Source organism: Tenrec ecaudatus, chromosome 15 (genome assembly GCF_050624435.1).
Source record: "Tenrec ecaudatus isolate mTenEca1 chromosome 15, mTenEca1.hap1, whole genome shotgun sequence".
NCBI lineage: Eukaryota > Metazoa > Chordata > Mammalia > Afrosoricida > Tenrecidae > Tenrec > Tenrec ecaudatus.
Window position 1 is genome coordinate 59,031,834 of NC_134544.1, and position 13,449 is coordinate 59,045,282.

Sequence of the window (13,449 nt, forward strand, 5' to 3'; positions counted from 1 at the left end):
GTGTCCAGTTGGAGACCAGAAGAGTTGTAGGGTGGCATCAAGGACAGACATCATACCCGAAGAATGCAAAATTCTAGCTAGCATGGTGGTGTTGGAATAGTGAAAGATTTTGTAACAAAATGCATCAAGAGAAAATAGAATAAAACAAACAATTGGTGCAGGGAATGTTAGAAGAGCTGTAAAAGCCCTTAATAAAATTATGTTTTAAAAAAGAAAGAAACTAGAATAGAAGGAATACAGTGTTACTGTATCAGAAAGTACTAGTTAACATTCCACTATTTCACTATACAATTATACTTAATGCTTTCGAGTGGATTCCAACTCAGAGGCACCCTAAAGTACAGAATAGAACTGTTCATCTTTATAGGAGTAGAAAACCTTAGCTATTTCCCTTGAAATGGTTGGTTTTGAACTGCTAACCTGTGGCTAACAGCCCATTGCCAAATCTACTGATCCTCCACAATTTCAAGAGGTAGCATATGATCAAGTACCCATGCTACTGAAGGAAGGAGTTCAAGCTGCATGGAAGACAGTCACAAAAACCAAGGTTCCAGGAATTGACGGAATACCAATTGAAATGTTTCAACTATATTATGCAACATTAGAAGCACTCATTATTCTTTACCAAGAATTTGGTAAAGAGACAGCATGCCTGGCTAGCTGACAGGAAGAGGTCCACATTCGTGTCAATTCCAAAGAACAGTGAGCCCACTGAATGTAGAAATTATTTAATAGTATCATTAACATTACATGCAAGTAAAATTTTGCTGAAGATCATTCAGTAATGGTTGCAGCAGTGTTCCCACAGGGAGTTGCCAGAAATTCAAGCCAAGTTCAGAAGAGGATGAGGAATGAAGGATTTCATTACTTGGCATATGATGGATCTAGGCTGAAAATAGAGAATATGAAAAAGTTGTTAACTTGCATATTAATTTACTATGCATAGACATTTGAAGGTGTGGATCATAACTGTGGATAACACTGGAAAGAATGAGACTTCAAGAACATTTATTGTATACCCATAAGAAACTTGTGCATAGACCAAGAGGTAGTGCCTGTTTTAAAATCCAGAACGGTATGTATCAGGGTTGTATCTTTCCACCATATATACTCAATCTGTATGCTGAGCACATATGAGAAGCTAGACTGTATGAAGATGATCGAGGCATCAGAATTGAAGCAAGGCTCTTTAGCAGTTTGTGAAATGCAGATAACACAACCTTGTTTGCTGGAAGTAAGGAGGACATGGAGCACTTATTGATGAATAAAGAAAACAAAAATCCTCACAACTGGACCAATAGACAAGACAACATCAGGATAAACAAAAGATTGAAATACTATCCCAGTGTATTTTTTCTTGGATTAACAATCAATGCTCGTGGAAGCAGCAGTTAAGAAATTAAATGACATTGCATTGGGAAAATCTGAGTACCACTCTTTTATTGGTTTGTTTGGTTTTTTTTAAAGCACTTTATTGGGGGCTTGAACAACTTGTAGTACAAGCCATACATCCATCCATTGTGTCAAGCACATTTGTACATTTGTTGCCATCATCATTCTCAAAACATTTGCTTTCTGCTTGAGCCCTTGGTATCCGTTCCTCATTAACTCGTGATAAAAATTATTAATCATGTCTTGCACTGTCTGATGTCTCCGTTCACCCACTTTTCTGTTGTCCATCCCCCAGGGAAGGGGTTATATGTAGACCCTTGTGATAGGTTCCTCCTTTTGATCCCACCTTCCCCTTTCCTTCCTGGTATCACTACTCTCATTATTGATCCTGAGAGGTTTATCTGTCCTGGATTCCCTTTGTTTCTAGTTCTTTTCTGTATCATTGTGCATCCTCCGGTCTAGCTGGATTTGTTAGATAGAATTGGGATCATGATAGTGGTGGTGGGGGGGGGGGCGTTAAAGAACTAGAGGAAAGTTGTATGTTTCATCGTTGCTATACTACACCCTGATTCGCTTGTCTCCTCCCCACGACCCTTCTGTAAGGGGATGTCCAGTTGCCTACAGATGGGCTTTGGGGCCCCAATCTGTACTTCCTCTCATTCACAATTATATGAATTTTTGTTCATTGTTGCCTGGTGCGTGATCACATCCACACCTCGTGGTCACACAGGCTGGGTGCTTCTTTCATGTGGGCTTCGTCGCTTGTTTATCTTCAAGCCTTTAAGACCTCAGATGCTATATCTTTTGATATTCAGGCACCATCAGCTTTCTTCTCCATATTTGCTTATGTACCTGCTTTGTCTTCAACGATTGGTCCGGAAGGTGAGCATCATGGAATGCCAGTTTAATAGAACAAAGTGTTGTACTGAGGGAGTTCTTGAATGGAGGCCCAATGTCCATCTGCTACCTTAATACTAAACCTATAAATATATGTACATAGATGTATTTCCCTGCCATCATATATATTTATATATGTACATGCCTATATTTAAACCTCTATAAATGCCCTTTGCCTCGTAGTTCTTTCCTCTATTTCCTTTTACTTTCCTCTTGTCCCACTATCATGCCTAGCCTTCATTTGGGTTTCAGTAATTCCTCTCAGTTACATTGCCAATGATCAAGCTCTACCAGGCCTCTTACACCCACCTCGCCACTGATTTTGAATCACTTGTTGTTCCCTTGCCCCTGGGTTTGTTAACACCACTTCCTTTTCCCCAGCTTCCCCTCTCCCATGTCTCCCCTGAACCATTGGTCCTGTTGTTTTCTCCAGATTGTTTACCCCGCCTATCTTATCGGGCTAGACCTGCAGAGATAATAATATGCACAAAAACAAGACGGAGCAAAACAAAGCAACAACAACAACAACAAAAAGAAAAGCTTGTAAATAGTTCAAGGTCTGTTTGTTGACCTCTAGGAGCATTTTCTGGTGGAGTCTGATAGGATGCCACCCACTTGCCCCAAAGTCTATTTTTGGTATTCCCTCGGGACTTCTCTGCTCTGCTCCCCTTTCTGTTCTGTTGCACACCCTTATTGTTTTGCCTCAGTGTGGTGGGGTCAGGTGGGGCACAGTTCCCATAGTGTGCCACCAGTGTTGTCCCCTGTAGGGCTCTGGGTTAGTGAAGGATGCCTTGTCTTGTAGTGGGACTGGCCATATGGTCCTTTCTGTGCATTGGCTGCTCTCAGCAGGGATATCAGAATAAGAGCTCTTTTAAAGTGTTAAGGAGCAAAGATGTCATCACTTTGTGGACCAAAATGTACATTGGCATTTTTAATCTCATGCCTGTGTAAACTGGAAAATGAGTAAGGGAGATTAGAGAAGAATCGATGCTTTTGAATTATGGTACTGGCAAAGTATACTTAAAGTGCCACGAATTGTCAGATGAAGAAACAACTTGGATGAAATACTGCCAGAATACCCTTTAGGAGTGAGGATATTCTTTGGATGTGTTATCAGAGAAGACCAATCTCTTAAAAGGACATCTTATTTGGTCAAGTACAAAGTCAGTGAAAAAGGAAGACCGATCCTCACTGAGGTGGATTGAGTGGCTGCAACATAACAATCGTGAGGATGGCGCAGGTTCAAACAGCGTTTCCTTTGTTGTACTAGGATTCCTGTGTGTCTGGACTGACTAGGTGGCAGGTTCCAAGAATAACAACACTGGGCTGGGAATGATACAGTGAAGAAGAATGCTGTCATCGATCGTCATAAAGAATATTTTAAGGTCTATCCTGAAGTCCGGTGCTGTCTGTGGTAGGATAATACTGACAATCCTTAAAGAAAGACCACTTCATAGGACTTACCGTATATATTAGAGTATAAGCCAAGTTTTTCAGCACATTTATAATACAGTTTTTGTGGTAAAATTAGGTGCCTTGGCTGATATTTGAGTCAGCGTATACTCAATTATATATGGTACTCAAAATTATACACCATTCATTCTTGTAAAAGATGAAGAAATATAAGATTTTTACTTTTTAAAATCTGAAATTGATCAAATATGCAACACAGGTACATTTATAATTACTAATGATTAGAATAGGGCAGTTGGAAACAAAAGTGATCAGTAGTTGGAAAATATGACATTGGTGGTAGGATTATCCGTCAAAGATGAGATCAAATGATAAGATCTACGTTTTGACCTAACATTGTCTGCCATGATGCACTTTAAAATGGATTGTAAATAGCCCTGTCTAAGCACAAGACTGTTCACACCCCCAACTATGATTGGAGGGGATTCACCAGAGATTGCATCCATGTTTGCACTCTTTTGGGCTCTTGTCATCCATAACCTTCTGCAAACCAGGTGTTTACAATTCAAGCTCTGATACCATTTCCTCTTTGGGTTTAGATTATATTATTTACAATCCTTAGTTCATACAGGCTGGTGTGCTTCTTCCATATAGATTTTGTAGATGCCTCACTTTGATGACTACTTGTTTGAAAATAAGCTTTTAAGACCACAGACCTCCTATTTTATATTTATTTTTTCAAAACCATTTTTACTGGGAGCTAATACAGCTCTCATATCATTCCATAGTCCAGTCACATTAAGTATTGTGCAGTTGCTACCATAATTAGTTTCAAAACATTTCTTCCTTTTTGAATATCAGCTTCTCTTTACCCCCTCCTTCCCAGACACTATTCTTTCTGATAGCTGAGCACCATCTAGTTGCTTTACAACACTTGGTCGAACATCAAGCAGGGCCATGTCATAAGAATTAAATTGTTTTTAGATTGGTAGTCCCTATTTGCAGTTTTCTCTGATACTGACTTGTTGAAGAAATGATATAGATTTTTCTTTAAATATCCTATAACTTGGATTTATCTATACTCCTTTATGTTGTGTTTTAACTTGTTCTAACTCTATAGATCCTGTAAACCAGCGGTTCTCAGCCTGTGGGTCACGACCCCTTTGGGGGGTCAGATGATTCTTTCATAGGGTTTGCCTGATCCATAACAGTAGCTAAATTACAATTAGGAAGTAGCAACTAAAATTTTATGGTTGGGGGATCACCATAACATGAGGTCACAGCATTAGGAAGGTTAAGAAGCACTGCTTCAAACTGCCATTTATCTTTAATGACTAAGAGTTCAAGCCAGAAAATCAAACTCATTGCCATGGAGTCAGTTTGGACTCATAATTAGATTTAGCCACAACTTAATAGTGGGGAAGGCAAAGGATACATTATGGGTTGTACTGGTACTCCAGATAATATCACTTCAGATATGTATGATATCTGCATGTTTCAACAACTCTTAGCAATTTTACAATTGAAATGAGATTAAAGTGGTTTCAGCTGGATCTGTCCATAATAAGGTTTTGATTGAGGAGTGGTTCATCCATTGATAAACACTGCCTCATCAACTACAGCTATTTGGCTATATTGAAATACAGTTGGTGTAATGAAACAGTATAATGCTTTATTATTTCCCTTTGTTGGTGTTCAGGGTAAGCAGTTGCTCTCCAATGTTTAATGACAAAAGTTTTTTGTCTTCTTCAAGGTTAACATGTTATTGGACTAGGTTTTTAACTTGTCTTCAAAAAATGAGGCTAGTCTAGATCCTAAGTTTCCAAACTTGGCTGATTATTGAGATCCCTGCCTTCTCCCCTAGAGATTCTGATTCATTAGGTTCCAAATGTAGCTCAGGGATCTGTGTTTTTACCATATCCCTAGGTGATTCTAATAATCAGACAAATTTGGAAAACTGGGGTCTAATGCAGTGATTCTCAACTCTCCTCGTGCTGCGACCCTTTAATATAGGTTCCTCATGTTGTGGTGACCCCCCAACCATAACATTATTTTTCATTGCTACTTCATAACTAATTTTGCTACTGTTATGAATTATAATGTAAATATCTGATATGCAGGATGTTTTCATTGTTACAAATTGAACATAAAGCATAGTGATTAATCACAAAACAATTTGTAAATATATATTATGAAATATGTTTTCTAATTACAAATAAATGAAATTTTGTCTTGAAGCATGGTGTAGCATGGATAACAGTCTTCACGCAGGGGACTTGTATGTGGGTGGACCCTCCTGGAGACGGATAGAGGAGCTGTATCTCGGTTCCTAAGACTATTGGTCTTAGGCGACTCCTGTGAAAGGGATTTGACTCCCAAAGGGGTCGCAACCCACAGGTTGACAACTGCTGGTCTAGTGCAAGGATTGGCAATTTTGAGATAGAAGAGCCTATCCAATCCATTACCACAATTTAAAAAATTCGAGAACGACAAATGCAGTTTTACATACAAATGAAACCACTATTATCTAAAGAATACTCTTTAGCAATTTTCAGTTTTACTTCAGATCAAAACTGTGCCTACCCCTGGACTAGTCTAACTTTACCTGGATGTTTATGCATCATTACAGATTTATTTTAATATTTGTATAGTCATCACGACAATCAGTTTCAGAACATTTTTTTCTTCATATCCATTATCACTAGCTCCCTATTTTCCCACAATCCTTTCCTGCCATGTCCCTATGTGATTATCAATCCAGTTACCATCTCTATAAATATGTACAGAAAGTCATACAAAACACAAACATGAAGCAAGCGATTGAACAAACAAAAAACTAACAACTAGACAAAACAAAACCCTGAATTAAAAAGAAAGTAAAAAATAGTAAATATTAAAAATTGAAGTCTTTAAAATTGGTCATAAGGGAGATTAATTTTTTGTTAGTATTGATAGCTTTTATTAACCCTTTTTAAGTGAAAGAATCTCTGTTCTCTTGACTTTTGTTTTTTCGTGTGTGATGGTAACTTAGACCCCATCTGTTTGTAACAGAGAGCTGTTACAAAGGGTTTTCTTTAGCTAATCTTCAAAGAAGGACCCCTGGTTACACAGTGTTTGAGTGTTTGGGTGCTTCTGTTAGGATTACTGTCTTGGAAACCTTATGAAGGAGTTTTACTTACTCCTATGCCATCAATGAGTTGGAATCAACTTGATGGAAATGATTTAAGCTTTACAGAAGCACATGGCAAGGCTGGTGGGCTTGAACCATCAACCTTTTGGTTAATAGATAAGTACAACTTGTGCTACCCAGGGACCTTAAATTTAACTTTTTTTCATGTTATTTATGTTATGTAATTCATGTGTTTTCTTTTGTTGATCATATTTTTCTGCTGATTTTACTGATCATTATGAAGGCATTTTGTCTATTAAGGGTAATAACCGTATGTCTTTTACTACAGCTTACCGTGGAGTGCATAATTTGCCTTAACTTTTTTAAGTTGGCCTTTTAGAAGTGGTTGTAATAAATAAAGATTCTTTAAGTATCTGGTGAAGCATAGCTATTTATACCTCAGTGTTATAAAATGCTGACCTCCCTTCTAATAATTTCATTTTATTTTTATATATTTAAATATTAACCTATATAAGCAATAAATGTACTATTAATGCTTTTCTCCAAATAATTTATGTCTATATTGGCATGAAAGGAACTGTGTGGTGCTGTGGGGTAGGTGTTGGGCTGCTAACCTAAAGTTGGGCAGTTAAACCCACAAGGCAACTGCTTCAAAAGAGTGATGAAGCTTTCGACTCCTGTCGAGATTTACAGCCTTGGAAACCTTGGGTCGCTATAAGTTGGAATCGGTGGGGTGGTTTGGTTTTGGGTTATGTTGACATTAAATAACATAATGGCTTGCCTTTTGTAGGAGTGGACTTAACTCATGAGTATTGGCATCAGTGTATTCCAATCCATAACAACCCCATGTGTCAGTGTAGAACCTGCCCCCAAATGATTTTTCGAGGCTGTAATTAACCAAGGGAGAGGTCACTTCCTCCCACAGAGCAGTGGAGTGGATTTGAATGGTTAACTTGCCGTGAAGTAGTTGTGCACTTAACTCTATGTGCCAGGGCCCCTCTGCTGAATGTTGAAACCCCCTACTTACAGTCATAGTCCTACAGAAGTGGTAAATGCAAAGGGGGCTTCAAAGAGTTTATGAAAAATGGCAATAAAAGAGTAGAAGTGGGATTTTTTCAGGAACTTTCTGAAGCCCCCTGTAGTATCAGAAAAAAGCAAATTAAACAAAAGATCATATAGATTTATGCTATAAATATTTCAAAGGAATACTATAGTAAGATGATAATACAGTATCTGTGTTTTTATATTCTTGTAAATATAAGTAGTGACTTTATCTCCCTTGCATGGCAATTGATTTTATTTCTCTTATTTTTGAATAGACACTTGGCATTTCACCAGAAGAGAAGTTTGTTATTACAACAACAAGTAGGAAAGAAATTAATTGTGATAATTTTGGTAAGTAAACAGTGTTATTAAGTTCACACCCATATTTTAATTAGCCCTAGTACATGGTAGGGTAGTAATTATTACACATCTATGTTTAAACTATTGATGATTTTGGTTACTTGATTGTTGGGTTGGAGGAAGAAACTGCACATTGTTCAAAGTTCATGTATTTCAGGTGAGATTATGGGGGAAATTATATTGGTTATATTAGCTATTTTATCATTTATATATCATCTACAGAAGATGAAACCTAGCATAAATCTTTTGTTTGAGTCATAAAAGAATGAATTCTCTAAACTTAATCAGGTTCTTTCTCCTCCAATCTCCCTGCCAATCTACTTATTACAAAGATCTGCTAGTTTTTCATGCCTCATTTCTGTTTAATTTAATCAGTCTTCTTCATTCATGTTAACGCACGCTATTCTTAATCCTCATCTGATTTGTTGTAATAGTTTTAGTTATTAAGAATTGAGTGTTTCAGATGAATGCATATGTTTGGGCCTGTTCCATTATATCATTAGCAAAACACAACAGATTTTGTAGGCAACTCCATTGTTCTGAGATTTGCCTTTACTGTCATTAAAAATATTTCTTAGGTACAATTTCCAAAATTGTTTGTAAGTTTCTGATACTAGCCTGGCACTTAGAAATTTACTTCTTGATTGCAGATGAAATTGTTAAAGATGGAGTCACTCTGTACTTGCTACAGTCAGTCAATCAGTTACTACTATCAGCTACAAAAGAGCGGATTGACTTTCTACCTCACTATGACACACTGGTTAAAAGTGGCATGTATGAATATTATGCAAGTGAAGGGCAAAATCCTTTGCGTAAGTATTCCATCCATATTAATGTATTAATTGTGATAAATGTTTATTCTTCTTTCCCCTACTCTCCTGCTTCATTCCTTAACTTTTCGTAAATTCTCCTTCATGAGAACTTTGTGTCCACTTAGCAGCATTTTTCTTACCCCAGTCTTGTTGTGTTACTTTTCAGAGTAAAAATAAGTGTCACTTTCAGAGTAAAAGTAACTTTACAGCTAAACTTACACTAGCGTTGTTTCTTGTCCCACTCATAAAGGGTCTCATGCCTGCATGTCTTTTCATCTCCTGTTTATTCTTCCCGAAGCCCTATGAGCTTTTCTCAAATGGAGAACATGTTTACCTTATATATTTACTGTACATACTCCAGCATAAGCCAAACTTTCCAGCACATTTTTAATGCAGCTTTTGTGGTAAAATTAGGCGCCTTGGCGATATTCTGGCCGGCCGGCTTATATGGTATATAGTGAAGATGCACAGGTCCCGTATATACTCGAGTATAAGCTGACTTAATGTCAACCGAGGTACCTAATTTTTCCACAAAATGCATGAAAAAATGTGCTGAAAAAACTCAGGTTATACATGAGTATGTACGGTAAGTAGTTGTAGTCCTATTATTTTCATTACTCTTGCCAATTTCTCTCTGATGCTTGGATTGTTTCCTAAATCTTTACAAATTAAATTAGCCGGGGTTTCCTGCCTTCCCCTTCTGGATCTTACCCATGTGTTTGATACTGCTTAGATTTTTAAGTAGAAAATTTTTTTGAGCATTATATTTGCATTGTAATTTGTAGGAAATTAGAAAGCAGTGATAAGAAGATCATAGAGAACATTCATTTTGTTACCACCCAGCACAGATACTTTGGTGTTATCACGTCTGACCTTTTCATCCTATTGGGTTTGTTCCCCACATACCCCCACACACCCTAAGGTTCTTTTCTGTGCATACTCGTTTCTTCTGCTTTTTAGCTTAAAAATAAATGAACATCTTTCTATGTCAATATATATTGCTTTTTAGTTGTATGTAATTATGTTTACTTCTGATTGTAGCATAGTTTATTTGAGCAATTGTCTTCTGTTATTACATATTATGTTTGTTTTCAGTGATTTATTGTTACAGATAACTGACTATTCCTGTGATTAAATCTCAGTGCACAGTCTTTACGTTTTACGACTACTTGTTATTACTTATACTGCTTTAAGCTGTAGTGCCAGGCACGTTGTGCCAAGTACTTGATAATCATTCTCTCTCACTCAATGCTTTTTAAAAAAAAAATCACTTTATTGAGGGCTCATATCACAATATACCTTTTATCACAATATATACATACATCCATTGTGTCAAGCACATTTGTACATTTGTTGCCGTCATCGTTTCATTTCTACTTCAGCTCCTCACTTTTCTCCCTCCCTCACTCACCCTCCCTCTCTCATGAACCCTTGATAATGTATGAATCACTACTTTGTCATGTCTTACACTGACCAATGTCTTCCTTCACTCACTTTTCTGTTGTCTGTCCCCCAGGGAGGGAGATTTATGTAGATCATTGTGATCGGTTTCCCCTTTCTTCCCCCACCTTCTACCCCTATCCTCCTTGTATCGCTATTCTCAATATTGGTCCTGAGGGGTTCTCTCTCTTAATTCTTTTTTTAAAAAATTAAAACATGGTGAAGAAAGCTGATGGTGCCCGGCTATCAAAAAGATATAGCGTCTGGGGTCTTAAAGGCTTGAAGGCAAACAAGCGGCCATCTAGCTCAGAAGCAACAAAGCCCACAGAGAAGAAGCACACGGCATAAGTGAATACAAGGTGTTGAATGGACCATGTAGCAGACACCAAGGAACAAAAACAATCATTGTGTGATCACCTTCCTCACATAATCGCTGAAGACGAAAGTGTGCATAAGCAAGTGTGGTGAAGAAGGCGGATGGTGCCCGGCTACTGAGAGATATAGCGTCTGGGGACTTAAAGGCTTGAAAGCAAACAAGCGGCCATCTAGCCCAGAAGCAACCGAGCCCACACGGAAGCAGCACACCAACATAGGTGACCGTGAAGGTCAGAGGAGACCAGGTCTCCAACAACAAAGGTGGGGTGGTGGTGAGAATCACATCACTGTGAAAGAGGGGGAGTGCGTGATGGGGACCCAATGCCCATCTGTAGACAGCTGGACACCCCTTCCAGAGGGGTAGTGTGGAGGAGATGGGCCACTCAGGGTTCAGTGTAGCAACAATGAAACTCAAAACCTTCCTCTAGTTCCTGAACGCTTCCTCCCCTCCCAGTCATCATGACCCCAATTCTACCTTGCGGACCTGGTTATACCAGAGGATGTACAGCGGTGCAGTGGGGATCTGGAGGCACAGGGAATCTAGGACAGATGAACCCTTCAACACCAGCGGTGGGAGTGGCGACACCAGGAGGGAAGGGGGTGTAGAAAGGGAGAACCGATCTCGGAGATCTATGTGTAACCTCCTCTCTGGGAGATGGGCAGTGGGGAGGCAGGTGAGGGGAGACGCCAGGGAGTGTAAGATAAGATATAATAATTATTTATAAACTATCAAGGGACCAGGGGTGGGATCGGGGAGGGAGGGGGACAGGGGAAAAAAGGGAAACCGAGCTGATTCCAGGAACCCAAGTGGAAGGTGAATTATGAGAATGACGAGTGCAACGAATGTATAAGGGTGCTTTGCTCAATTGATGTATGTACAGACTGTGATAAGAGCCTTATGAGCCCCAATAAAAAGATTAAAAAAAATTAATCAACATTTTATTTGGGTGCACTTACAGATCTTATAACAATCCATACATCAATTGTATCAAACACATTTGCCATCAAATTTTTCTTTCTGTTTAGGCCCTTTATATATCAGCTCCTCTTTTTCCCTCCCTCCTCCCCCTTCCTCCCCTTGTGGACCCCTGATATATAAAGATATTATTATTTTCACATCTTACACGGTCCACTGTCTCCCTTTGCCCATGTTTCTGTTGTTCATCCCCGTGTGTGTGTGTGTGTGTATGTGTGTTAATACATGGATTATTGGGCAAAACTATTTCTATTCCAGCAATTGTGCCCTAGGCACTTTATATGCTGGAGAATATGGGGCACCTCATTTCCTCGCAAGATTGAACCTCAGGATCCTGCCACCCCACCTCCAAGCCTACCTGCTTCCTCCTCTTGTTCCCACCGGTGCTGGTGGAGACCATGGGGCCTCTGGTAGCCATTTCCTCTCCCCCTTTCCTCTTTGTCCTCCTACATTGTGGAAACTCAAAGCAGGTCTTGGTGACACTCACTTCCTGTTCATGTCCGGCCTCCTCAAGAAAGACGTTGCAGGTGTGCAATCAGGCCTGGCCACGGGGGTGCACAGCCTTTGGATTGCCTGCAATCTCTGTAGCATTCACCCAGATCTTGGTAGCCTTTAAGCACAGCTACCAACGGTTTAGGAATGAATGCAAAATGTCTCTTAATTTTTAATCATACTCATTGATACTATTTTGCAGGAGAAATTGATGGATGATAAGAGAGTTTTTGGTAACTTCCTAATGGCCACACTGCTAATAACAGCATATGGACCCTAGCAGTGTGATTGCAGAGGTTGAAATCTTAGTATATTTTTTACTTCCCGCATTGTTCACTTTGTACAAACAAGCTTATATTTCACCCATCTTAAAAATCTTACATCACTTAGCCCAATGGTCTCCTAAATTATTTTACTCATGTTGACTGCAAAGCTCCTTAGAAAAATTGTGTTCACTGTCTGCAGTGTTTCTCCAACCCCATGCTGTCCCATTCACTTTGACCTCATGTTTACCTCAGACATTTTTATACGTCCCAGTGACTAACTCCACTGATCATTTTTCAGTTCCCATTTTACCTGTGTTATCATGTGACATGGTTTATCACCTCTTCTTCCTTAATAGACTTTTCCCCTTGTCTTAAGAGAGACAGTAGTCGCCTGATTTTCTTCCTCCTGCACGGGCAGCTGTCTGCCCTCTTTTGCTACCGTTTTTAATACTACAGTGTCTCAGAACTTAGTCCTTGGTACTTTCATCTTCTCTCTTCTCTGTCCCTTAGCATTCTCATGTATTCTCATAGCTTTAAATCCTTTCTTTATCACAGTAACTCCCAAAGGGAGACCCCGATAAATTGTTATAAGTTAAGTATTGGAACTAGTGCTGACTTCTCCTGAATTCCAGTTTTGTCTATTTATCTGCTGTTGTGACATTTCTCCTTTGAACTCTTTTACTCATTCTTGCGTTATGCATAGTTTTTCCCTTCCTAGTTGTTCATCGGCTCATCTTTTCCATTGCTCAAATCAACAATCAAGTAGACTCTTTGTCCCATTCAATAACTCACTTTCAGTATCATGAAATTCTCACCTTCAGTATTCATACAGTAATGACCATTGCTTACAAC

The 13,449-nt window shown here is 38.9% G+C and overlaps 1 protein-coding gene and 1 pseudogene across 1 annotated transcript in view; one reads left to right on the forward strand and one right to left on the reverse strand.

The window, feature by feature from the left end:
* Nucleotides 1-13,449, forward strand: part of SMCHD1 (structural maintenance of chromosomes flexible hinge domain containing 1) — a 131,269-nt gene that overhangs the window by 6,823 nt on the left and 110,997 nt on the right. The window contains exons 2-3 of the mRNA XM_075533163.1: nucleotides 8,152-8,227; nucleotides 8,887-9,048. Of these exons, the coding sequence (XP_075389278.1) occupies nucleotides 8,152-8,227; nucleotides 8,887-9,048 (238 nt within the window). The remainder of the gene's footprint in view (nucleotides 1-8,151; nucleotides 8,228-8,886; nucleotides 9,049-13,449) is intronic.
* Nucleotides 12,356-12,484, reverse strand: LOC142428407 (small nucleolar RNA SNORA14; annotated as a pseudogene).